Here is a 27806-nt window from a genome sequence, read left to right as displayed (position 1 = left end):
TAATACACATCCTTGAGAATTCCTTTAAAGGAGGGAGTATAGTCTAGTGCTTAAAGCTGGGGACAGTAGGAGCCAGGGCTGTTTAGCTCTTGTCTTGACTTTGTCATTGATGCGGTGTGCCCTTCACTTCATGTCTCTGTTCCTCAGTTTCTTTACCTGTAAAACAAATACTTACCTCACAGAAAGGTTGAGGGTCAAATGCAAAATGCTAGAGCCTTAGATTGTAGAAGAGCAGGGTAATACTTAATAAAAAACAGGAGATAACAACCTAAATATTAAAACAACTGGGCAGTTTCCCTTTAGGAGATGGTGCAGAACCTTCCTTTTTGACCAAGACTTTCAGTCATCACAAGAATGACACTACAATAACCTCTCCTTCTGCCTGCCTCTTCTCCCTAAAACTCCCCTCCTCAAAACAAGCAGAGACATCCAAAATTAATAAATAAACCAACCAAAAACCTAACTCTACCCCAAGCAGAAATTTTAATAAACCACAAAGGGAGAAGATCTGGAGAGCCATAAGTCCCTTAGGAACTCTGTCTTGCTCATCAGTTTTACATAGAAGGTGTTCAGTTACCATGGTGATAGAAGCAGCCATGGTATTTATTTTTTATTTATTTATTCATTACCTAAATATACAAAATATTAAGGGATACAACTATTAATAGAAATATTTTCACTACATTTTAAGAATGTCAATGAAAATACTAACACGATTTCTTGGAGTCTCTCTATTGGAAGCTTTGTAGAATTTTGCTAAAGTAAAAACCAAGAAGTTAAATTGACCTGGTTTTGGTGAATGAAATGCAAAATTGGGGGAGAGAGAGAGATAAATGTAAATGCTTTGTTTTAATAACTGATGATGTTAGTAACACAACTGGGAAGTTTAAAAGAACACTTTTCTTACATATTTAGGTAGGATACGGAGCAGGGAAATAGCTGCTTCTTTCATGGAAAAGCTTGATGAACATTAGCATTTCTCTCATATTTAAATTAAATATTGTTCTTAAATTTCTTATAAACTTTAGGGAAGAAATGAGTAAAATGCTCATATTAAAAACAAACAACAAAACTTGTATTCAGTGTGGAGGAAGAAACATGAATAGTGAGGAAATCCACAAAAGCATGCTGCCAAGTACAAAATATTTTCCTGATTCTGCAAACACTTATACAAGTGAAGTTAAGCACATAGGTAAGTAGTCCTAAGCACATGCATAAATGTTTTCAGGACTGAGGCCTATGTTTTATCTGGCTAATCTCTATGGTTTCTAAAACATCACATATTGCAATAGCATCTGAATTAATACTCAGTTGGCTTATTACATTCAGTAATGTATTTTGGGAGTGCCCTTTGTTTTTCCCAGGGAATTTTTTTTTTTTTTTTTTGCTCTATAGGGAAAGGGAAATAGAATGAACAGAAATGGTAAACTTTTCTATTGCAAAAAATGTAGGTTATGTCTACACTACCAACTAGGGGTGTGATTCCCCTCTTTGCGGACACATACTTGCACTAACTCTCAAGGTAGAATGAGTATAAATAGTAGCATAGCCTCTGTAGCATGTTTAGCAGCAGCAGAGGCATAGGCTTAGCTGTGCCAAGTGCGTTCCCCTTGGTTTCAGGTGGATTCGAACTTGGCACAGCTAAGCTTTGGTTCCGCTGCCCATGATACTGTGGCTACACTACTATTTGTATTTGTGCCAGCATGTGTATGTGAAAACAGGGAAATAATATCTTTAGCTTGTAGTGTAGAGGTAACTATAGAATAGAGTTCAAATCAATTAAATGCAGACTTTTATTGTGGATTTCTATACGTTAAGTGGATTCCAAGGCTGGGTGGATTCTTCTGTCTAGGCGCTCTAAAGATTCTAGGAAGACATGCTGGCCGGTAGCTCTAAAGTCTTATTATCTGCTTCTGTTAGCATTCAAGAAAGTAATTAACAAAATACTGTCAGCTTGAGATAGGTAATCATTACAGCTGTGAGTTTTGAAATGAAGAATGAAAAGACCACTTGATAGCGAGGTCAGGAGCATGTCTTTTCTTTTAATAAACTGATCTTAATATGGTCTTCCAGTAGTCAGAGATTTCTTGTCATTTCATTAAATTGCCAGATAGGGTAAATTATGTAGCAATGTTACATGGCAAAACGGTTAAGATTTCAACATGTTGCTTGCACCTTAGAATGTTTTATTCTTTCGTAATGTTTTTCGCTTTCCTGTAAATGGGGAATGTCAATATATGGAGTTTTTAAAATACCTCACTTTTCAGAGTGGCTGCTGGTAGCACCCTCAATTGGTAAAGATGCAAAACAATTTCCATTCAAACTTCTGTTTTCATGTGTTCATAATGTCCTATAATGTTTATTTTTGGGGGAGGAAATCTTCCATGTTTGATCTCTGCTCCAAGGTGAAACTTATTTGAAGCAAAATTTCTTCAGCTGGTGCAGACATGATGCTTCCTGGAGTTCCTCGGAGCATTACTATGCCGCCTTTTGCAAACCCGCAATGTGTGCTCCCCTAGGGCAGTCTCTGGTAGAGGCAGATCCTTGGTCTCCCCACTCACTTTACAGAGTCTTGTCCTGCTGTCACAGCTAACCTCATGAAGTCCTTGTACTTAAGTTCGTGCAAGGAGCAGATTATGTGCAGCCTCTTCTCAGGTCTGTAGGGGAGTGGTGGAGAGGAAGGCTCATTGTGTTATTTCTTTCTCCCCCGCACCCTCTGCCTTGCACACTTGCATAAAATCAAGCACAGTATAACTCTGATTGTTCTAAAGACTTCTTTGGCAAGTGTTCATTTGGAAGTATTTACTCAGTACTATCAAGGAGGCTGTTATCCTAAATTTATTTTCTGCATTGTAAAATGTCCATTATTTAGCCCCCAATCCTCCAAACATGTACGTGCATACGTGGCTTTACTTGGGTAACTAGCCCCATTGAGCTCAACAAGACTATGTTTACATTTTGTATTTTGTTGTCCATTGAGACCTGTCCTGTGAGGTTAAATGGACCCTCAGGTAATTTAGGCTCAGTAATTAGATGTTGTGCGTGTTTTTGAACAAAAAGGCTTTTATAGATCCCACTAATTAGAAATATTTTGTTTCATATTTAAAAGGTTCCCCTGTAATTTTCACAAGTCAAACTTTGCAACATTGCATTAATGCATGAGAACCAGGAAGTGAAATTGACTAGTCAATTTGCCATGTCTAAGCTGAGTGAAATATAAAAAGTAAGTAGAGTAAATGTTGAAAATAAATTTAGGTTTTTAAAAATTCCTTTAGATGATATTAATAACACTGATAAGGAAACTGGGAGGTTGGGCAGGAGGAGGGAGAAACTAGTAGAAACGATCATTTTGCTTTAGAGTAAATGAGGGTGAGGGCGGGGACTTCAGCAAATTACTATGTCCTGCCCTCCTGCCACAATTATCTTTGCGACCCAGGAGATGCTGTCAGTGTACTGGTCAGCAGTACATTGTGACATAAGCATTTGTTTGAGTGCCTTGACTATAAAAAGTAGATATTAAAATTCTCAAGCAAAACATGAACAAATATCTTCATTATTTATTAACCCCGGAGAGAGCAGGTAATTCTTTGAAATTTTTATTATTGTATATTTGGAGTTGGTTTGTGTTTTGGTGTGGATTTCAGTGCGTGAAGCAGTATAGATAAATGTTTTCTACAAGCAAGCTTTTGTCTATTGCAGCATTTTTGTGTGTTAATATCATACGTCTGTCCCTAAGAATAGAATCCTGTGTCTGAATAAATAGATTACCCAAAACTTCAGTCCTTTTCTGGAGGTTACAGATGTATAATATTTCTATTATTTTTAAAGATCTGACCTTTTTTCTAAGAAACTAACTTGTAGGTTCCCTCCTTAAAACCACTTGAAGAATGTTGTACTAACTGATCATGGTTTCAGCAAAGTTTGAGCTGCAGGTGTTTGAAAACTGTAAAACAGTTACTTTGTTCTAATATAGGCTTTGAGTCAGTGAAATGTGGGATTTTTTAAATACATTTTTGAGTTTTGTTTTTAGTCAAACTTTGTCATAGGTAAATTGACTTTTTAAAAACGTGTAACACCCTCTAGTTTGAAAATGACTTCTTTTTTTATGTCAGTTAACTTTAGTTTTGCTCCTCTAGAAGTCTGAAAAACTTACTTTTCTCTGAAATACTACATCTTTTTAATTACATGCTGTACAAGACATAGAAAATAAGGTTGTTTATGCCCTAAAGAGTTTAAAAAATGAAGAGCAAGTACTGAGAAGATATGACATAATGAGAAACCCAGAGGGAGGAATTGACTTTGAAGATCAAATAGAGAAAATGATTGCTTCTGGTGGCTGTTGTTGCAAAAGTTAACTTCTAGGAGAGATGTGAACGAGAAGAGAGTATATCAGAATATTTAAAAGATACTTATTTTGGTTCTGCTAACTGTAAACAAGACTTAACTTACTAATAATTATTTGAAGTAGCTGTTTTAAGTTGACTTGTCATTTTTGTAGTGGGCTCTGTAAACTTTACAGGTGCTTTTGTTTTCTGGAATCAGAAAGTTACTCTCAGCTCCTGCTTTTTCAACATTAAAAACAACAAGAGTTCTGTGGCACTTTAAAGACTAACAAATTTAATGTTAGTCTTTAAAGTGCCACAGAACTCTTGTTGTTTTCGCTGTGTACAGACTAACACGGCTACCCCTCTGGAATTTTTCAACATAGTTAATTTAAACTTTCTTTTTGTATACCAGAGGGAAAATAATTATTTTTAAGCCAGACTAATTGAAGGTCTTTAGATTTCCTCTTTAAGAATTTAAACATATTTAATATCCTATTACAGGGCGTAAAAAAGTTATCAGACAACTACTAGCCAGTCTGGTACAAAAGATTAGAATAGGCAGGCCTCTTTGATCCACGAGCAATAGTCCCAGTATTTAGGTTACTAGACTTCCCTTTGTGCACTCTTTTACTGTTAATTCCCCCAGCATTCTTTAAATATAGTTTTAAATTTTAAATTCTTTGTGGTGTCTTTTGCCAAGTTTGAAAATTTCTTTCTTGCTATGAGTCTCCCCTTTGGAAAGATTATTTCCTGCTATAAAGCTTGACATTAATCTGGTAGTTCTTGTATATTTGTATTATTTGAATCATCACAGCTTAGGGGCTTGTTTGTTTAATAACTGCTGCAGTGGAAGGAGCAGAAACTATTGTTTTTGTTCCAGAGGGGTAGCCGTGTTAGTCTGTATACAGCAAAAACAACGAGAGTTCTGTGGCACTTTAAAGATTAACAAATTTAATTTTTGTAGGCATAAGCTTTCGTGAGACTCAGCTCACTTCGTCAGATGCAGAGGTAGAATGATACAGTAAATAGGAAACATAGATATACAAGTGCATAGAGAACAATGGGGGAGGTGGATGAAAGCCGGGTACTTGAGGGCTAATGACAGTCATTGAGTAGGAGGTGAAAATGGGTGAGCAAAGCAATTACCTCTTGTAATTAAGAGCCATTCCAAATCTCTGTTTAAACCCAGTTTGAATGTGTCAAGTTTGCAGATCATTTCTAACTCAGCAGTTTCTCTTTGAAGTCTGTTTTTGGAGTTGTTTTGGAGAAGTACAGCAACTTTCAGGTCAGTGACAGTGCGCCCTGGGAGATTAAAGTGTTCTCCCACTGGTTTATGGATGTTATCATTTTTTATGTCTGATTTGTGTCCATTTATCCTTTTGCGTTGTGATAGTCCAGTCTGGCCAATGTACATTGCAGAGGGGCATTGCTGGCACATGATGGCATATATAACATTATTGGATGTACAGGTGAATGAGCCCCTTATGGTGTGATTGATGGGGTTAGGACCAGTGATGTTGTCACTACCTGACAAACAGTGGATGCTGTCTATTGCTTTTTTTTATCTGTTATTTTGGCCTCTTGCATCTTTTAGCAATAAAGATTTAGCTGACATTGCTGAGACTGTGTGAAGCAGCATAGAAACCAGCAACCTCTTCCACAGCAGTATTGTCTGAAAGTGCTATGAGAGTAAAGCAAGCACTTTGTTAGATATGCCCTCTTGTGAACTGGAGGCAAAAAGAGAGAACTGTCAGGAGACATTCTTGGTAGAGGCTGTTAACCTTGCTCCCTCTGGTAGCTTCTTAGGCTTTATTTTCCCTAGGAAAAAAAGGTGGTTTTTAACCACATGTTAGTGAGCATGTGGTAAAATCTAGTGTTTATTTTGACCTGCTTACATGTTAAAACCCTGCCTTGTCCACCGTAAGTTAGCTAAGATGAGAGACGGAGGAGGATGAGGAGACGCAAACTAACCTTTTTCCTAGTGTGGATGCACCCTTGAAGCCTGAGTTTAAAGGGGGCACCACTTTGAAATTGACTCAGTTTAAAACATACGTTAAATAAATTAGATACCATGTCTGCTCCAACTCCCCTGCCAATGATTTTACAATTGCACTTTGCCTTTTTTTTTTTTAAGTGTTTCTCTGTCCCCTGTTACTGTGTAAAAGATCCACACAAACAGGAGAAACTATTTGTCTGTACAGGGGAAACCATGGAACCTACTATAAACTAAATGCTGTCAGATGTGCTAGGTAAACAAACTTGAAAAAAAAAAAAAAAGCTCTATTTCTCCAATCTTCCACTTAGACACATTGTGTTATTTGTAACAATAGTATGTTTAAAAAAAATCAGACAATTTAAGTACACGAGGAAATTTTGCCAAATCTCTTGTTAATGCATTATCTTTTCTTTCATTCTTCTGTTTATAAATTGAATGTTTATTTGTAATGTGCTTGGATGCTATGGTGTTAGGTGCATTATAAATGAATTAAATAAACATGTCGGTAAGACTTTCACACAGGAAGCAAGTACATTGAGTAAGAAGGGATACAGCGTGATTTTGCTGACTACAATTATACTTTAAATAAAAAAACTTGCTTTTGGTTCCTCTCATGCCCCATCCCCCAAACCTACTAAATCTTGAGCCATTTATTTGAAATGTTCTACTATTAATTATTTTCTGCCTTTTATGAAATTTAAGCTTTAGAATTTATAGGTGACCATTGGAGCGATGCAAATCTGTCAAATTCTGCTTTGGGTATTCGCGAATCAGGTCTTTGCCAGAAGTCACCATTTTTGCCAGCACACACTTTTGGTGTTTTTTGATTAAATTCAACCTGCTGAGCAAAGCCTTTGTTGCTAGGAAGAAATCTTGCCATTTTCACAGAAAAGCAAAGCCTCTTGTGAGAAAATATTTTCTTGTGAGAACTGCTTTTCTCTTTCTAGAACTATTAAAGACAAAGCTCAAAAATAATCTTCCAGTAGTAGTAATTTTTTCTGGTAATAACGGTGGTTGTTGGTATGCTCAGTACATATGTTTATATGCTGTTAATCTACGAACAGCTACCTTCAACAGTTGAGTGTCTGAGATTGGTAGTCATTGGAATGTCTTGCTTACAAGTGTTACATTTTGTGACTTTAGTTGCCCAAAACTTTAATATTTCTGATTCCCTCCTACCCTACAGCTTCCTCTTAGCTCAAATAGTTAGTGCTGCCTTTGAGAGCAACATATATGCTCCCCCTTGTGCAGTGGAGATGCAAAAAACAGTATGTTTTCTTCCAAAATTATAAACTTAAATGGTAGCAATTGATCAAACAGCAGGGCTCTGTATTCTGCGTTAGGCATGTTATATATACACTCCTAGGTTGCCTTTAAACAAAGCATCTATTGATGCAGAATGATTCATTGTAAAGTAAGTTTTTAAATTAAATAGCAGATCTTGTACTAGCTGCATCATGTTTAATGAATAATGGCAGTCTTTGTTTACTATCTTCATCTGTGTTGCAAAAACTAGAATGACCAGTATACTTGAGAAGATGCTACTGCCTTTTGCTCCTAGCCTAAATGAAGCTGTTTGAATAACATCCCCATTGCAGAATTGGCATCTTACCTCCTCTACCCTCCAAAAAACCGATCGTAACTTCAACTAGAGGAAAAAACTAACTTTCTGTGGAAGCCTGTTCCACATTTTCTGTTCTTCTTGCCCAGAAAAGTTGTTTGTTTTAAGTGGAATTCATTTCAGAGGACATTAGTCTCTCTGGAATATATCTGAGTTTAGCATATTTTCTGTTTTTAGTGATAAGCATTTATATAGGGCTATAACTTGGTTCTTTAAAGGAATTATTTTTTTTGTTTGCTTTACTTTGCCTTTTGATGCATTGGAAGATGTATTTTTAAATACGTTCATTCTAAGATGTATTTATTCTTAAAATAATTTGAATTTTTTTAAAAAAGAGTCTTGATCATAATTAAACTAACCGTCGGACATAGAGTTGCCATCTCAAGTTTGGTTGCCCTGTGATATTCCTGGGAGGAATCTCTCTTTAACTTCTAATCAAGAAAGAGAAATTTAATCAAGTAATACCTTTAATCTGCCCAAATTATCATAGGGTTATTGTGTAGCCGAAATAACAGAAACTAGATCACTCATTTTGCAGTTATCATCCTCCTTTACCATAAAGATTTTTCTTAAATGTTTTGCGTACTAAACTGAAAGTAACAAATGCAAAAGCAAATGAGGATTTTTCTTTTTTTGCATTTAATAGTATGGCCAAGATTTGTAAGTGTCTAAAGTTAGGCTCCATATTAAGCCTGCAGTATAATGCCTAAATAAGTGGCCTGACCTGAGGCTGCATATTTAGTTTGCCTTACTCTAGGCATTCATTTTAAAAAAAAATCTTTGCTTGTATTTCTAGTGCGTTATCAGCAAACACATCACGGTAACAGTCCTAATTAGTATAGTGGAGCTCATTTCAGCAAGTGTCTTCTATAGGAGTAAATCTGATCAGATAACACATTTTCTATGTAATCCAATCAAACCATCCACTGACATACGAAAGAGCTCTTTTAAGAAGATACTTCACAAGACCCTTGGTATTTTCAGGATTTATTCTATAGCTCACAAACTGATATTTCCACTGAAGTAAAAGATGTACAAATACATTAAATTGGTTTGTACATTAGGGCTGTGTCTACACTACGGCCCTTACAGTGGCACAGCCATATTGCTGCATCTGCGCTGCTGTAAGATCGCTCTATGCCGACGGGAGAAAGTTCTCCCACCGGCATAATTAAATCACCCGCAACAAGCAGCGGTAGCTATGTCAGCAGGAGAGCGTCACACCCCTGACCAACAGAAGTTTTACTGACAAAAGTGGAAGTGTAGACAAAGTCTGGATTATTACAACATAATTAGAGTGTGCTAGTCTAAAACCTGGTCTACACACAGATTTTATTCTGGTATAACTGTTTCAGTTAAGGAGGTGATTTTTATCTATACAATCCTAGAGTGGATGCAGTTATACTGGCATAAAGATGCTTTACACCAGTGCAGCTTATTCGCTGTCCTGTACAGGGATAAGCTGTACTGGTATAAGCACTTTTATAGTGGTATAACCATGTCCACACCAAAGAATTGTTGTACTGCTTTAAATACACAGGGATAGTGTGTACAAAGCAGTACAGTTCCTGTGTGTGGACAAAGCATTAACTGTCTTGTTTCAGTGACTCCTTTGCAAATTTTCAGTTGCTGTCCCCACACATCTTTCCTTGTTGCTTGTTAGACATCTAATATTATCTTAGTGCAAACTGCCAGTTTTCCTCCATTCTTCTTAAAATGGTGTACACTGGACTCTGGGTCTTCATCTTGTTTTAGAGTGTAAAAACTGGAAAGAAAAACTTTGCTAGCATCTCAGGCCTCCCCACCTCATTCTTTCTCTTTGGCGTTGGAATAGGCATGGGGGGAGTAGATGAGGACTGAGACACAAAAATGTGTGCATAGAGAGTTCTGTGTTTTTTGGTTACCAGGATTCTGTGTTTTTTGTTTTTTTGGTGGTAGTTAGATCAGTAGCCACATTAAATTCCAAATACAGTTCTCACCCCAAAGATTAAACAGTTTGCTTCTGGTTTTACTCTTGTTTTTCCTCTTCAATCCAAGTCTCTTTCCAGTTTCTTCCCTTTAGACTGAGGCCTAGTTTACACTTAAAATTTACACTGGCTTAGCTATGTTGCTCAGGGGTGTGAACTCTTCCCCTCCTCCTAAATCCCCCCCTCCACTCTCCCGGCAGCATAGCTATGCTAACAAAACCCCCAGTGTAGACACAGCTATGCTGACAGAAGAGGGTTTCCGTTAGCATAGCTAACATAGTTTGGGAAGGTGGTGTTCTATACTGGCAGAAAAACGCCTTCTCTTGGTTTATGCTGTGTCTACACTAGGGGGCTATGCTGGCACAGGCTCTGTAGTGTAGAGGTAGCCTGAGACTTTGGGTGTATGTACCACCTTCCTCTGAGGAGTCTTCTGCTTTGTCCTGTCCTCCCTTCCAGTCTTATCCGGACCCTCTGAAGAGGCATCATGTTCAAAGTACTGGTGAGGAGGAGCAGGAGTCAAGCCGTGTCTACACTAGTGAGCTTTCAGTGGCACAGATGTAGCGATGCAGCTACGCCGCTGTAGGATTGCTTATGCGCTCTATGTCGACAGGAGAGAGCTGTCCGATCGACCTATAAAACCACCTCACTTGGTGAAATGTATGTTGCTGGGTATGTGTGTGTTCCCCCACCCCTAAGTGACATACATTTTGCTGGCATAAGTGGTAGTGTAGACATGGCCTTAGTTTCTCCTTCTGAAGTGCAGCAGCTGAGCAGAAGCTTGGGCTGGCTGATGGAGAGGGGGATGCTGCCTGGTCTACAAAGAAAAGTTACCTCAGCATAGCTATGTCTCTCAGGGGTGTGAAAAATCCACACCTCTCTGAGACATAGTTAAACTGATCTAACCCCTGTGTAGACAACACTAGGTCAATGAAAGAATTCTTCTGCTGACCTGGCTACCACCTCTCGGGAAGGTGGATTACCTACACTGACAGGAGAACCCCTCCTGTTGCTGTAGTGAATGTCTACATTGAAGCACTGCAGTGGTGCCGCTGTAGCATTTTTAGCGTAGTCTTAGCCCGAGACTCTCCATAACTACAAGTTAAAATCCCTGTAGGGCTGATTCAGCCCTTCCTCCTCCCGAGGAAGATAAATTGAGTTTGGTTCACATTGTATGGCAGTCTTGTGGGTTAAGTATTAAAAACAGAAGTCCTGTCCACTATGTGTGGACATGAAAGATTTTACGGCTGGTAGATTGGCACCCTTGCCCAAAAATGGCTGCATTGCAGAAGTGCGTTCTATATTTGATTTGTAAAGCACTTTGGGATCTTTCGGGAGGGTATGCTATGTAAATGTAAAATAATATTAATTTTTTCAAAGAAATGCCCTGCATTCCTAATGTTGAAGACAATTTTAGCTGTCACTGGAAACATAGTGACGTATACTGCCTTGACCCCTACAGTCCCTGTGCTATCAGACTAATTACTTTGTAAAAAACTTTGAGAGACTTGGAGTACGAAAGGTATTTCATAAAACTAGTCTTTCTATTCCATCCACTTGTGGGCTCATTCTGCGAGTTGCTAAGCCCCCTCTATTCTTCTTTTCGGTGGGAGATAAGGGTGCTCAGCACCTTTCCGAGGAAGCGTACAACCTTGATTGGTTAGGCTTGTAAGCATTTGAGGAAGAGATGGAAATTGCCCATATCGACTTGTTCATTTTAAAAAAAATTCTATTAGTCCTTTGCATGACTGTTAGGGCCCTGATTTTTCTCCTGCTTTATGTACCCACTCGTCAGAGCCAGCTTTGTTACTGTCCTTCTAGTGAAGGAGAACAGGACAGGGCTGCCTTTAGAATAAGAGCATCCGGATTTTACAAGAGAGCCACAATGGGGATTTGTCAGGAGCCCGACGGCCGCACCCAATTTGTGTAATTTCCTGCAGCTTCAAGTATTCTGTAAAATGTGTCTGTTTAGTAGCAAGTGCATCATAGCTAGAATTCTGAAATGGGGGAGTAGTATTGTGAACCCGCCATTAAAAAGTGTGCCAAGTTTGGACACCCTAGATTGAAAGGGAAGGGAAAGCACCTATGGATTTGCCAATGCTGTATATATGAAAGCTATAAAACCTCATCTTTCCACAGGGAAAGAGAGAGAGGCCTGTGGGAGTGGGTGGAGGGGAATATATGTTCTTGTTGTTGAAGATTTGGCAGTGAGAAGAGAGCGTAGGTTTTTGACAACCAACCATCTGTGTGTCCTCCTCTTTTCTTTGGGTTGCTCCTTCGGCTGCTGCTAGAGCAGTCCTATCCATTGGCTGACCCGGTCATTTTGGAAATGTATCATGTTGCAAACAGTCGCACAGGTTACTCCTATGTCCATGTTTTCATTGAGTGGGACTGCACTTCCCAAAACGTGCTGCTCTGCAGTTCAGTCAGAAGTAATGCTACATCATTGCCAAAATCCATTCCATTTCTAAGGTGCACAGTAGACAGCCCCCTTCTAAATGCCACCCCTTTTCCACGTTGCCTGAGAAGCAGTGTCACATTTGCACACACCGTGAGCAATGTGACTAATTTGGGAATAACCAACAGCAAGCAAGTATAACAGGACTTTGGAAACAGATTAATAGCATGAGAGTAGGGTGACAACTTTGATCTTTCCAGGAGTTTATTACCTAGGATTTGCCTCCATCCTATGATACGGAAATAAAAGCATGATCATTTATCCTGGGAGTCGAAAGCAGGGGTGGATTACTCCATAATTGCCCTGATCTGTACGCTTCCCCTGAAGCTCTGGTATGGACTGCTCTCAGACACAGGATACTGGGCAAGATGGACGATGGTCTGACCCAGTGTGGCAGCTCTTATATTCGTATCATTGGCCATAAACAAGTCTCATGAAAGAAAATACAATTTGTCTGTTCCAGTTTTGAGTCAGTTGACAAGAGTAAAATGTAAGCTGAGTCTTTGCACTCATTCAGTCTCAATTTCTGCAGTTTGTTTTAATGTATTACCTTGAGTAAGCATTGTTCAGGCAGCAACATGAAAAACTGTCTTGTTTTTTATCTCCACGGAGCCCTGAGCTCCGCATGTTCTGCACGAAAGCTTAGCCAGTGGTTTCTCAACGTGAACAAACCCATTATTTTTATTGATTACTTTTAAAATACATCCTGCTTTCAGTATAAAGCAGTAAGTTTTTCTTAAGTTAATGTTGTGGATTCAGCAGAATCATTTTGATTGAGATCTTTGTTCATTTTTTAGAAACGTATGGGGATGAACAGGCCAATTTAGTAGTGCTTAGTGGCCCTGAATCATGATTGTTATCATGAACTTCTGTTAATTATACAGGAGAAAATTATCTTTCTCTGTGCTTGTTAGTTAGCGAAGGAGCAAGTTGCTTGCTGACTTACATAGTTGCCACAAAATGATGTGCACTGGTTAGAATACAGGTACTTCAGTAGTCCATCCTTGATAAGCCTTGTGAGCCGATTCCACATCAAGCCGTGTATTACTGAATTTTTGTCTGAATTGAAAGTTGCTATCTTCTACTTGGATAAATAGACGTAAAATTTTCAAGTGGTGTGCAGACTAGTTATACAGCAAGAGTAAAAATGCATTCACCAAAAAATTCTCCCCAGCAATCCTTTCTTCTCTATTTCTATGTAAAAGATAAAAGGAAGTGGGAGGATATCACTGAAATGACAGTCTAATTGCCAAAGTGGATTGTTCAGTCTGCATCTCCCAAATTCTCATACAGTTTTAATGTTATAATTGTCTGAGGAAGTTGCAACATCTGAAAAGAGATTTGTGGAAAGACAAATATCAAACGTTGCTGGTTATCTTTTAAATTTTGTGAGAGTACTTAATACACCTGTCTTAATCTCCTTTCTCTATGAAATTGTAGTGTAGTTCTACCTTTCTAAAGGACCCTTTAGTTGGGTGGTACTTTGTTCCATTTCAGTGACTTCTGTATCACATTTTCTCAGTTTACCAGTCGGGGTAAGGTTTTCTCCCACCCCATCACAATCTTCAGTGTACTGCAAGTGAAACTGGAGCTGTTTGGTGCTTCAGACATTGGCATCAACAATAAAAAGTAATTAGAATGTAGCTGGCGATTTTTGTCACAATAAATATAGCTTGCTGTTGTGCAATCATGTTAACTCTGCAGTGCATGCAGTAATGAAAAATAATGTAAAAAGTCATTAAATCAAATAGATAGGACAAGGCGAAATAGAAGGAGTAAAGGTGCAGTAACAAGATGGAGTTCTAGCTATTGGATGAGAACTGAACTTTAAATTCCCCAAATGAAAATTTAACCTACAGAGCTTTTCAAAACTGTAGTAAATAACGAAGGCATTGTGTTCACAAAGACATAATATTCAAAGACTTTAAGACCAGGAGGGACCGGTGTGATCATCTAGTTTGACTTCCCGCTTAACATAAGCTGGAGAATGTCAAGCAGACTCTGTGTCCCATTTCACATGCAAGAGCATGTTTTTGAGGGTTTTTTTGTTACGTGTCTTTCCAATGCTGAGTTCTGATTATAGGGAGCTTCTCTTTTAGACTTTAGTAGAAATTTCATTCATAATCAAGGATAATCTTACTTTAGAAAAATTGCTGAATCTAAGATACTTTTTTTTCCTTCCCTTACAGAGCTTGGTTATGATCCCTATAATCCTGAGCTTCCCAAGCCTTCGACTCGAATAGAGAATGGTGCTTTGGGTGACATCACAGTGTCAACCCCTAGCATTCTGCAGCTGGAGTTGGTCAACAAGGCCATTGAAGAGGTCAAAAATGAAGTTGAGAGAGAGCAGAAAAAGTATGAGGAGCTATTGGAGACGACAAAGGAATACAGCACATCTGAGGCTTCTTCGCTTATTTCCAAAACACCTGTGTCAGCTGCTGTGACAAAAACAGACTCTTTAGAATATAACCCAGGTGGTTATAACTTGAATAATAACACAGACTACAACCCTACGCCTTTGGCTGCTGCTAGTCGTTCAAGTAAATACACCTTGGATACTTTTGATAATGCAAAATCCAAAGGTAGCTCACTAGAATATGTTCCCAAGATTGTGGCTCAGCCTAAAAAATATAACAACATTGTCACTAACAATAAGTATGTGATTGATGACTCCAAGCCTTCTACGGACTTGGAATATGACCCTCTTTCAAATTATTCAGCAAGGCTTTTGAGCAAAGCTAACACAAAAGACCAGAAGGGGACCAAAAGGAGAAGGGTCTTTAGTCGTGGAGAATCTTATTCTCCTTCATGCAAGAAGCACTGTAATATATCAAATGACTATGGAACGTATGCCAAATTCTCTGACTCTGAAGAGGATGTTGACTTGAAATACCAGCCAACTTCTGTTAGCCGTTTACAATCTAAAGTCAGCTCTGAAAATGAATCAAGTGATGGGTTATCCATCAAAGAGAAAAGCACCAAATTGGAAAACCTAAATTCACGGGAGATGAAAGAAATGGCAGTGCAGTATGACACGGAAGATATTGAAAGTCCACGGAAAAATCTGGTCAATGACTTGTCGGAGAAGAATACAAAATTGGCAAAGGCATCTTCTGGCAAGGAGGAACAAGATGTTGAAGACAAAGATAGTAAAGAGATTGCAAAAGACAAAATGAAAAAGAAAAAAATGGGTGGCAATAAGTCCCCTTGCCACAAAGAGATAGGCAAGAAGGAAAAAAGTAAAAACCCAGAGAAAGAGAGAATAGTTAAGAAAGAAGAAAAAATGAAAATAAAAAATGGAGAGAAAAACTGTAAAGAGAAAAGCATCAAAGCAAAACCAGATGGGAATTCAAAGAAACCTGAAAAACGGAAAGTGGAAAAAGTGGCTAAGAAAGAGAAGTCTAAGTCCACCAGCTGTGCAGCCAGCTCAGGGAAAGGCAAGAGTGAGGGCCTCTGCAAGGGAACTAGCACAGAGAAGCTGGAAGGTGGCAAGAAAGACTCCACACTAAAGACAGCTGATCTGAAAAATGGCAAACAAGTCTCTAGTGATAAACACAAAGACAAAGGGGGCAAGACTTCTGCATCTGATCGTCCAAAAAAGAAGGCAAGCCCTGCAGAAGTGGGGAAATCAAAGGGCAAGCGTAAGCTGAAAGAGCGGACGTTGAGCCATGTTGACCTGTTTGGAGACGAGAGTGGGGAGGAGGAGAAGGTGGGCCGACCTCTCCTGGGTACATTTCCAAACGTGAGCTCAGACTCAGATGGAGATGATGACTCCTATGATGTTCAGAGTGATAATGGAGGGTCAAAGAGCATTAAACATTCCAAACTATCCAAGTCACCTTCATCCTCCTCAGCCTCTGATGACATTGATTATTCTGTCCTGGAGAAAGATTTGGATTATGACTCTGACCCCATGGAAGAATGCCTCAGGATTTTTAACGAATCCACTGATGTGAAAACAGAAGACAAGGGAAGACTAGGGAAGCAGGTAATGCTGTTTCTGAATTCGGTGCTAGACAGTCATTCCCATGCCTCCAAATCTAGATGTGAAATCCACTTGCCTTTAGTGTCACAATTCTATTTTTGTTGCCTCTCCCAAGGAGTTGGAGGGAAAGTCGGGGATTTTTCCCCACAGAGTGTGAATTGCTATTCCAGTTGTAATTTTGACCAATGCTTGAAAGCATTTGTGGCTTGAGAGTGCTAACTATTCCCATTCCTGTCCCACCAGTAGTTAATTTGGTATCTAGTTACTCTTGTTCTGCTGTACCAGACCAGAAGTCTGGGGGAAGTTCCTCCATGCCACAGGGTGGAGACAGCACTGGAATCTGAGTTTTGACCTCCTTCTGTTTGGGAGTGCTTTGCCCTAGCGGAGTTGGCAGTCGTTTGTGTCTCCAGCAGGTGTAATGACAACTCCAGCTGGATACATCAAAAGCTTCTGAGAGAGTTTCCGGGCCTTTCAGAGGTGACTCAGGCCAGCATCATTGCTGACAGCCTGGGGAACCCTCACTTCTTCATGCAACAGGTTCTGTTGAGAGGTGGATGGCAAATAGGACCACAAACAGCAGGGCAACCGCTAAAGCAATAAATTGGTGGTGTAGGTAGGCTAGTATGGCTGACGCTTACTGAATTGAGTGCCCAGGACCTAAACAATTCACTCAGGCCTCCTATAGTATTTCCTAGCCCATAATCAGTATTTAGTTGGATGTTGGGATATTATTTAGTTGATACTTTGAAAGGGAACCTCTCAAAGCCTATATGTTTGCCATTTTAAATTCTCATAGTTCAATTCCTGCATAAGGATTGCCATCCATAAATACATGAATGGTGTAAACTGTTGGTGGAGGGAAGGATTACTTAGCACGATACAAAAGGTATTTGCAGGAATGGAATAAAATAAAGAAAAAAACAAACCATTTGTCTTAAAAGCTTCCTAACAGTGAGATCCCTGTGATTGTGGTATAGTCTCCCAAATGAAGTGTAGAAAGCCCCATCCATGGGGAGGTTTAAAACTAAGTAGGGCAAAGAACTAGAAAATATACTGTCAGTAATAATCTTTTAATGGCCTCTGGGATGATGGGGTAGAAACAAACTAATCTTATCCTCCGTCTTTTTGACATCTGAGTTAACTAGGCAATGAGAACAAACCTTCAACGAAATGCATGGCTGGCTGTAAATGAACAGAAGCACTTGATTTCATGTCAGACATAATGCTGTTGAGTTTACTATTGGGGATCATTTCATTTGCACCATAGCAGGTGTTTCTGGAAGTCAAACTGGGAATGGACTTTAGAAAAAATGTTACTTCCTTTATTTAAAGAACCCCAGGACATTTTTATTGCTAATGTTATCTTTTAGGCACATCTAATTACAATGGAGAGTACCAAAGAATTGCATTTAGCTGAAACAGGTGCATTGTATGGAGTCACTATGTCAGGAGTAAGGCTTCATAGACGAAGTTGAGATAACGAGATGCATTGGACGTGTGTTGAACAAAGCATGACACCAAGGACTAATGCTCCTAAGCGCCTGAGAAGTTGCTGAATGTCATCAGCTGAAGCCACCATTGCTGTATGGAAAAGAGAATTTTACCCCATGAAAGAATGATTGGCTAATAAAGCCTCTGATTTCAGATATTACTTGCTGTAATGGCATTGATCAGAGCCTAATGCAGTCTCTTGCTGACAAGTAATGACATTTGTGACACTGATGTTGAAGCCTGGGTGGAAAGAATTGGAAAGGAATTTTCAGTTTACTTGATTCTGCTGGTTTAATAGTTCAGAAAAAAATAATTACTGTTTAAACACAGGCATTCTTTTTATGGTATTTAGGTAAGGGTTGTTTAATTGTTTGTGCTCCTATTGTCAAAAGCCTCGTGCTTTAATAAGAAGGTCACAACAATAGCAATAAACTCTAAATTGCTAATTTTAAATGAAAACAATTTAACAGCATGCCAGTTTATTTATAGCAAGAAATGTTTATCCTCTTCTTAGAGCTTTCCAAATGTTGGACAGCACAAAAGTGGTGGAGTTCCTAGAACTCTTATTCCTCTGAAAAAAGTGTTGAAGTGAGGGCTCTAATTCACTGCAATGAAACTGTGTAAATGCAATATTATGCTTCAGAATGGAAATGTTCATAGGACAACATTCATATGGTTTCCACAGCAAGTAATTGCTCCTGGCACATGCAGCATTTTATATTCCTGCATTAAGGCTTTAATTTTCCTTTTTTGGAGAAGGATTCCTTCTCTTGCACACTCTATCTATTGAAGATTATGGGGAGAGAGTCATTTTATTGAGAATTTGTCTTTTAAGAGGGAAAGATCCTCTGAGTAGGGGCTTATTTAGGTGTGGTCTGCTTTATTTAGAAAAAATTATATATATGTAAGATTTCACACTGAAATAACACCTATTTTTATTTCTGTGTGTGGGGCTCTGGCTTCCAGATGCAGCCTGGAGCCCCAGATCTCAGTGAGTTGTTAATTTTGAAGGAACATACTTACGAGCAGTATGAAATCTTCAGATATTTATAGGGCCAGATTTTTAAAAGAGCTCAGCACTCAACAATTCCTATTTAGGGATCTAACAGGATCATCCTGCTGGGATTAGCTGGGTAAATCTCTCATCTAATCAGTTCCCTGCCATGGCAGAGGTCTCTCCTGTCCTCTGTCTATGGCACACAGTTTAGTCTCTTGAGGACTGGAAAGCTTTAGTTTAACCAAAGTATTTGGGCTCAATATAGAGATATCTGGGTGAAATTTAATAGCTTGTGATATGCAAGAGGTCAGACTAGATGATCTGAGAGGACCTTCTGACCTTAAACTCTGTGAAAGTGGTCAGATTTTTCAAAAATCTGTTGAGGCCTGTAAATAATTAGGAGCTGAGCAACCTTGAAAACCTGGTCATAAGTGTCACCGTGGAAACTGCTGGGTGCTGAGCACTTCTGAAAATCTGGCCCTTGTTTAGATGCTTTAGTGAGTACTGAGCTTTTCCTAAGATAAGGCTGTAGCTTTGTCTCTAAATAACATTTCTTCACAAATGTCAAACTTGGCTCCATTGAGAACTCAGCCAGTGGTCTTTTGGAGCATTAAAAATAAGAATGATCAGAGCACAGATGCGACTCTAAAAAAGTTAAAGTCTGAAACGCTTATTGTACATGCAGTTATAACTCAAACAGCTTAATAGAGTTATCAACATTTCTAAACATGGTTGTTTATTTGCTGGGAACAAGTCTGAGTTGTCAGCCCAAAAGTGGCTTTCTATCTGGTAAATCAAGTGTCTGGAAACAGGAGCTTTAATAAACATCTCCTCTACTGCAAAGCTATTGTTCTATTCTGGGTTTCTGCCCCTGTGACCAAAGCATCTCTGGGTTTGACACCGGAGTCCCTTAATGGATTAGTCTTGTATATAGCTGCAGGGGTGCATTATTTCTTAAATGCAGAACGATGGCATTGTGGCTCAATGCTCTGCAGCTTTTCAGGGCCTGCTCTGTGAGAGATCATTATGTGGGACTGAGAAATTAACTAATCTAGAGTTTAATTAAATTCCTCAGTTTAAAAAATGTTGGTAACACATTGAGGTATATAAGTGGTTGGCAGGTGAACAGCACGGCTAAAGCATTCAATCTTTAAGGGCAGCCAAGAGAATAGTGTCTGTAATAGATTATACTAAGGCATCCTATTGTAAGATCTGTGAAAGGGCTGCATGGTTGGGAACAATAATGCTGTTATTCATTTGCTTCACTGGTGCCTTTTATTTTGAAAGCTAGTTCTCTTTCAGTAGTTTAGCAGCTGGTAGTAGTTTGTACTCACCTGCTGTCTGGAAGCAATTTCCTTTTATGATTCCATTATCCCAGAGGGAGGCTTTCCAAATATCCCCATGGAGCAAAAACTTCAGTCGATTCAATTTTGGAAGTTTGCTCTTTTGTTTTGTAGTCACTGAAAGAGGAGGCAAGTGAAGAAAAAATGGACGACACTTTAACCACTCTATTTCCTGGCCAAAAAAGAAGAATCTCTCATCTTGCCAAGCAAGGAAATGTAAGTGTAAACCTCCTTAACAAGAATATAATTTGAGAAAGTGTTAATGGATTTCTCTCCCATCATATGACCCAAAATGTTTTAGGAAGCAACACACACTCCAGGTTGAACAACCAAAACATAGGGCAGCTGACTGTGAAATATTTGCAGTGTAACCCTGTTTCATGGAAGCTTTTTCTTTTCCACACTGAATAACTTCACTCTGAAATACAGTTCTACTTTCAGTAAAGTTAATGGCAAAACTCCTGTTGACCATCAAAAAAAGCCAGCCCTTTAACTGCAGTTGCATTCTGCATGTTGTGATGCACTGAAACAGTTTAGGATTTTCATGTTCCATCAATATAAATGTAGCTTTCTTAGATCAAAGTTGACTTTACACAGCTTATTTAGGTTTTTGTCTTGTGAAAGTAAGAAGGTAAACATAGCATATTTGCCTGACTCTGAAGCACTGCAAGTCTGAGGGGCTGTTTTCCTTGTTTGTATTTGCTCCATTTTAACCAGTTCAGTATCTCATTTTACACCTTTTTTCTACACATCGGAATTAAAAGTATCTTCAGAAAACAAGAAAATAGGCCATAAAGACGTCGTCATTTTCTTTCTTTCAGATTTTTCATTTGTTTGCCATAATTTTTTCCCTCCAGCTGCTGAAAACAGATTATTCAGTTTTATATTGCAGCAGGAGAAGAGTGGAGGTTTAAGCACTGATCTGACTGACTGATCTGAGTTGTTCTTCCTTTACAGTCAGCCTGGAAAAGGGTGTTTTTAACATTTTAGGGCCTGAGGTCAATGCAGTGCATTTTAGTTAATGACCTATCTTCAGCCAGTTCACTTGTTTGATAAGGCTCTTTTTTTATACACTAACAAGATAAGAGATTGAAATAAATGGGTTGGAAATTCATTAACTCAAATATTCATTGTAAATATGTACACTTTAGGCATTTACATATCTTTTGATAAATTTTCTTAATGCAGCTCTTGACCCCAAACACTTTTCAAAGACGTGAGGTAGCCATAGTACAGTCACTGTCTAGGCAAACAGCAATCTTGTTGTGCTCAGCAACAGTTTGCATCCAGACTCGGACATCAGAACCTGACATATAAAGAGAATGTTGTCTAGAAGGTGGTATTATTGCCTTCTGCTTTCATGTCATGCCATAGGATTCTTAACTTTTTCCTTTGTCAGAAAACATTTACTGTGTGTGTGCATGCAGAGTTAGATTCACGATATTGCTACATGCATCCCAATGGTTTTGTACACATAGTGTTCCTTGCCACTTACATTTAAAGAACTTAAGTAAAAATAGAAGAAAAAGGAGGTGTCTTTTAGTTGAGTTTTCGAGTGCAAAGTCAAGGGACTGGTGAGGAGGTAGAAAGCCATTCACATCCAGTTCAGTAGTAATCTAAAGTTATCATCTATTGGCTGTTTACTCTGACTCCAGGTTCCAGTAGATGGGTGTCCACATCAGACACTAGTAACACAGTAGATGCTAATTTACTTCCTAGTTTGCAGTCTCAGCAAAGAGTCCATACTTAATGGGTTATAGCATCTGCCTTCCCTTCTCAAAGACACTAGATGTGGTCACTGAGAGTCAAGTTTGAGCTACATCAATGGGGAAGTTTACCTTGCTGCTGCTACTTTTGTATTTTTCTCTTGCTAGAAGGTTTCGGTCTTCAGTGCTGTCCATTCTGGCACCTTTCCTGAACACTACCTCCCACACCAAAGAAAACGCATATATAACTTTGTTGTACATGAGTATTATTTGAAATGATCCATGTGCTTTCAGAAGTTCCTATGTATGAACTGACCTCTGAATTCTAATTGTTCTGTTCTGATCCCATAAACACAAGTGAATTGGGTTTTTAAACAAACTAAAACTGAAGGGAGCTGCCTGTAATGATAACTATTCTGGAAGACTAGCATGACCTCCACTTCCATCAGTTGACACATGGAAACCTCTATAAACAAAATAAGGTTATGTACGCACTAACGCTTAGGTTGGTATAAGTCAGTGGTTCCCAACCTTTTTGAGTGAAAGCCCCACTAGTTAACGCTAGGTAAAACATGCGCCCTCACTGGCCATAAAAACATGTAACCCCTATAAACACAAATAATTATGATAATAATAACACTCAATTACATAATAATAATAAATGACTCTTACCTGAGTAAGAAGCAAAGCCTTCTCTGGCACAGCCACCACCACATGCCCTCTGTGGCCCCACCTCTTCCCGTTCCTCATGGACTGAGGGTAATGAAGGCGGGCTCTGACGGGTTGGATGGGGCTACTCCAGGCCCCCACCGGTGCGGGGCTGTTCCTCTCTGGCTAGGCGCCTGGCCGGTGCGGGGCTGGGGCAAGGGGGCTGCTCCTCCACTCCAGCTGGCTCGGTGCTTGAGGCTTCTGTGCCTGGTGTGGTGCTTGAGGGGCTAAATGACCTCAATATTACTGAAGCCTCATGGACCCCATGGAATCTTTGGCACCCCCCAAGGGGGTCCTGCCTCCCCAGGTTGGGAACCGTTGGTATAAGTTATGTCAGTTGGGGTGTGAATAACCCACCCCTCTGAGCTACGTAAGTTAAATCATCCTAAGTGCCGATGTGGACAGCGCTGTGTCGGTGGGAGAAGCTCTCCTGACATAGCTAGCGCGCCGCTCATGGGGCTGGGGTAATTAAGTCAACGGGAGAGCTCTCTCCTGTTGGCTTCAAGCATCTGCACTAGCAGCGCTACTGTAAGCTCTGAAGTGTAGCCATCTCCTAAATCCAGAGATTTAGAGTTGTAAAGGAGCTTCTGCCCTTTTCTACTCTGAATGAAGGCCAAAGGGTGTGGACTTCAGCAGACAAACAAGTTGGCTTTAGAATGCTTTGTATCTGTACAGGCAGATGTCCCGAGCAAGCCAGTAATCCGGCCGTACCGCCCACCCACTGCCCAGGAGGTCTGTTACCAGAGGATTCAGCTGGCACAGCAGCAGGCAGCACAGCTGGCTGTGGCCGTTCAAAGGGCCTCTCTTGCCTTGCCAGGAGAAAAGAAAAGGATTGCTCATGTACCAAATGCAGCGCTTTCCGCAGCAGCAAAACAGAGTAAGTTACTGCTAGCTCCGTTAGCCACTGTCCTTTCACTTCCTCTTATTAAAATGACACCATCTTCTTAAGAATGTCTTAAAGATCATCCAACGAAGTGGGTTTCTGCCCACGAAAGCTTATGCCCAAATAAATGTATTAGTCTTTAAGGTGCCACAGAACTCCTGCTGTTTTGTTAAAGATTGTAAAACTCTAGGTGTTTCACAGCAAGAATACAGGAAAACATAAATGTTCCTCCATTTGAGGTAACATTAGCCAAGTTCAAATCTGTGTGTGCTGGACCAGCAGTCAGGGCTGTTGTGATTTTTCCCTTCCTCTGCTCTCTCCCCCCAAACTGAAAAATCCCATTGTTTGTTTTCTGAAAAGTAAGAAACTCTGGGAAGTGCACACAAGTTTTATGAAATGAAACACAAAATGCATGCTATATGATCCGTGGTTGAGGCATAAATATGCTTATGACATATTGTCCAGAATGAAAAGCTTTGCCATTCCATTAGTAAAACAAGAATGTAGTTATCAAGTTTCCACTCTCTTGACTAGTTAGGCCTGACATACTTTTGTATCTGCCATTAGATATAGATGCATTTTTACCAACTTATTTGCTTTTTCAGTATCTACCTTTTTACAAAGTTCAGGCCAATTTGAATGTTCTAAAAGCATGCTGGCCTGATGCTAAGCTGGCTGGACAGGAGTTCAGGTCTTCTAAAAACTGACAAAATTCTGAATGCAGCTGGTCCTGTCTTCTGTGACTTCACTTCATCAGTTTTCCATCATTTTAATACAATGACCTGTGGCACTAATGCCTTCACAAACATAGTTATGTGGTAGAAATCTGGATCTTCAGTTTTAAGTGCTAGAAGAGACGGAATGAACTTTATTCCACTAGATGTGATTTGGTCACTTCTCCTGTCCAGGGTTCAATCTATAATCTTTGTATTTGGGATCAGTAATACTGGCAAAATAATGGAAGAGTTCTGTAACTTCTCTGAATGGTTCTTTGATTTTATTTCTATGTAGTTCCAATTCTTTTGTAATTGCTCAAGCCAAATTTTCACTGAGACTGTTACAGTAGTATCAGCCTTTAATCTCCCAAGTCCTTCTGAAACATCTACTTTTTGAAATGTAGTGCCTTTCTGTTGAGTTCCTCATTTGTATAAAACATGTGTTATGCACTGATAAGTTTTTGTGTTCGCTGGAAATTTCAATATAGTAATTCTAATTGCATGCCAGTATGCGAAGTCCCCTGAGCAGGGCATCTGATGGTGTGGCTCTTTATAAAGCTAGTTCGCAAACCAAGCTCCCAAACAATTCATAAGTCCACCTATGACGTTCTCTTCAACATTCAGTGACTCCTACTAGCTACTCTTCTCTCTCCAGTCACAAATGACTTTGCCCATTCCAGGTTCATATAAATACTTCAGAGTGCCACAAGTTCAAAAAGGAGAAAAATCTGCATTGCCTTTTTTTTTTTTTTTTTTTTTTTTTTTTTTTTTTTTTTTTTTTTTTTTTTTTTTTTTTGGGGAGAAAAGCTTTCACGACTCTATAAGCATTGCTTCCCCACTATAAGACCATTCTGGGTATTGTCAGTACTATAGATACCTCTAGCCCATGCCAACGGCAAAGGAGATCTGCAGATTAGAATCCAGAATCCTCCAATTAGGACTTTTGGGATGAAAAAAGAGTTTTTAAAAATTGTTTCTTGACTTTGACATGGGAATGGCATGTAGGACAGTGGGGATAAAACTTCCTGGTTCTTTTTGCGTATGGCATCTCTAACACTTCCATCATTAGGAGAGCCCTATTTTCTTTGTCCTTTTATGCCACATTATTAAGGTATATTAACCTAACATCCTTGATGGTGTAGTATTCTGTTTTAAAGGATTACCTATGGATTAACAAATACAGTTGTTTTGGGATAAAGAAAAATTAGAATTACGAAACTAACTTTTTTTTTTTTTTTGGTTTGAACATGGACTCCACCTCCATGTTACCATGGTATAGTAGGAATTATTGAGGCTCTTACCCTTTGAAATCTGTAAACCTGTCCTTGGGAGTACAGGACTTGAAATCACACCTCCCCACTCTTTATTTTAGAGACAAATCATTGTCTTAGACAAACTAATGTTGTAAATGGGTTAAGTCAGAAATGCTAAATCATTAAACTGAAGTTAGAGAAAGCATTTATATTAAAGGAAACTTAACAAGATTTACTTTCCTTCACTATACTTCAGGTGTTTCTCATATTGCCACTTAACAAGTTGAAGGCAGCTTGCAATACATTAGTTCATTGGAAACACAAACTCTGACATCTGTTTCTCCTTCTGCGTATAAAAACTACCCTGCCATGTGTGAGAAGAAAGCCAGCCACTTTTCCATGTGTAGTGTGAAAGCAGCATCCTCTAAAAACACTTTAAAGAGGAAAAAATTGCCCCAATATATTAGTGGCAAGATACTCCTCTTGCAGGTGTGTTTTGGAAAGGCTATTTTTGGGGAAGAGGAACTACCAAAAACAGTTCTTAGTCCATTAAGGATATTAATAAACTTATGATTAGGAGGATGTTGGCATATATTTTGTCCAAGACCCAGTTATTGCACAAGTGAGTCATAAGATGAAATCTACTTAGCTGAACATCTGTATATAAAGAAATATGGAAGGTGAAATGCTGGCCCCACTGAAGTCAGTGGGGGTTTTACCATTGATTTCAGTGGGGGCAGGATTTCACACAGTGTATTTGCCCTTTTGCTTTTCTGGTGTTATAGTATTGACTCATCATGAGGTGGTTTCTGCTATGTAACTTTCATGTTACAGATGTCAGGGTATTCTGTCTCCTTCCTCTCCTGCACTTGTGGCTTCAGTAAGATCTTTTTTTAATGGCTTTTCTGATATCTGAGTGTCCTTGGTAGTGGCTGAGTTAGCCTCTCTGAGTCCCCTTCTGCTTGCTGTATTCATAGAAGGTGTTATTTTAGGAGGGGGACAGGTACTTCCAATAGCAATCAAGAACTCTTCTGGTCAGGTGATGAATGAGTCCACCTTCAGAACACCTTCTAATGCTGTTAACGCTTATTCACTGTGATTCAACTGCCCTTCCCACACCATTTGAGGTCATCACATTCATGCATTCCTTATTAACTAAAAGTGGCTATTTTATTACATTAGGTAGTGTGGAAGAAGAAAAACCCAGGAGCGTTTATACTGATCACACTGAGTAGGAGTGGGACAGCATTTAACTTCTGTCAGGGCTCTTTGCATTGGAGCCAAGATGTCTGTAATTCTGACACTAGCTCCCAAGTCAAAGACTAACTAACTGTGTAGCACATTCCAGCAGAAACCTCCACCATCATCACTACACAGATTGGACACATCACCTAAGTTAACAGACCTTCTGAGTGTTTTCTCCATTGACATGGCAGATAAGCAGAAGGAGTTAAACTTGCCAACATTCCTAAATCCCTATTCGCAGCGCTGTCCTTAAGCTTTGGGTGCGCCGTCTGAAACCTGAAAATGAGTGGTGTGGGTGGGATTTCTGGCTAAAATCCTGTTTTCTCTACCTTGTAGTCAATGTAGGCATGAAGAAAACCATTCCAGTCAGCAGTGTTACAGCTCCCAATGACTCTGAGGCACATGCTCTTACCTTGAAGGCCCGTACGCTAGCTGGGATGACGTCTAAGACCACTACTACTGCCGTACATAGAAGGATAGCACACGTTCCTACTCTGCAGGTAAAACAAACTCTTGGCATGTCAAACCCATCTCCATAGTATGGCTTTTCCCTTCGTTCCACGCTGGTTTGATTGTATGTAACTGTGCTGCTGCAGACTCCCGGAGCAGTGAAATTCAGCGAGCAGCGGCTATGTTCTAACTGTGTTTTTCATTCTTATTGTTTGTGTCCTACACAGGATTGATTACACCATAACTGTAACATTTAGTGGGGCTGCAATACACATACAAGTACTTCAGCAACTACTCCTCTGATCATTCAGCTAAGAGTGACGTTGAGGGCAAAAGTGGTTTCTGTCCTAAAAATAACCTTTTGAAAGCCACCTGGCTGTATCTGCAACTGAATTCTAATGTTTAAATATACTGTAACCTTATTCCAATTCTGATCTCCCATCTTGTGCCTGTACCCTGTTTGTATTGTCTGGGTAGACTTGTAGCTGTTTGGGGCACAGACCTTGTCATCCCGTGTGTTTGAAAAGTACCACATATGCTACAACTCTGTTGTTGGGCAAAAAGGGTGCATTTCAGTCTTGTTAGCTCACTTGAGTGAGGTCTTGTCTACACAGAAAAGTTTTGGGTTTTTTTGTTTTACCTAAGATGTGAATGTAAACTGGTCT

The 27806-nt window shown here is 39.4% G+C and overlaps 1 protein-coding gene across 2 annotated transcripts in view; it reads left to right on the top strand.

The window, feature by feature from the left end:
* The window catches only part of REXO1 (RNA exonuclease 1 homolog), a 60284-nt gene that overhangs the window by 5871 nt on the left and 26607 nt on the right, over window positions 1-27806 (top strand). Inside the window, exons 1-5 of one of the 2 annotated variants that reach the window (XM_067557585.1) lie at window positions 967-1192; window positions 14554-16352; window positions 20295-20396; window positions 23270-23471; window positions 27028-27191. In XM_067557585.1, coding sequence (XP_067413686.1) covers window positions 1036-1192; window positions 14554-16352; window positions 20295-20396; window positions 23270-23471; window positions 27028-27191 — 2424 coding nt within the window. In that variant the 5' untranslated portion in view covers window positions 967-1035. Of the gene's footprint in view, window positions 1-966; window positions 1193-14553; window positions 16353-20294; window positions 20397-23269; window positions 23472-27027; window positions 27192-27806 lie in introns of those variants that run through there. The other variant, XM_067557595.1, reaches the window with a different exon arrangement.

This window comes from Emydura macquarii, unplaced genomic scaffold (genome assembly GCF_026122565.2).
Source record: "Emydura macquarii macquarii isolate MOO-44397 ecotype Brisbane River unplaced genomic scaffold, CSIRO-AGI_Emac_v2 contig_306, whole genome shotgun sequence".
Lineage (NCBI taxonomy): Eukaryota > Metazoa > Chordata > Testudines > Chelidae > Emydura > Emydura macquarii.
The sequence above is the reverse complement of the archived record's forward strand: the minus strand, read 5'-3'. Positions and strand labels throughout refer to the sequence as shown.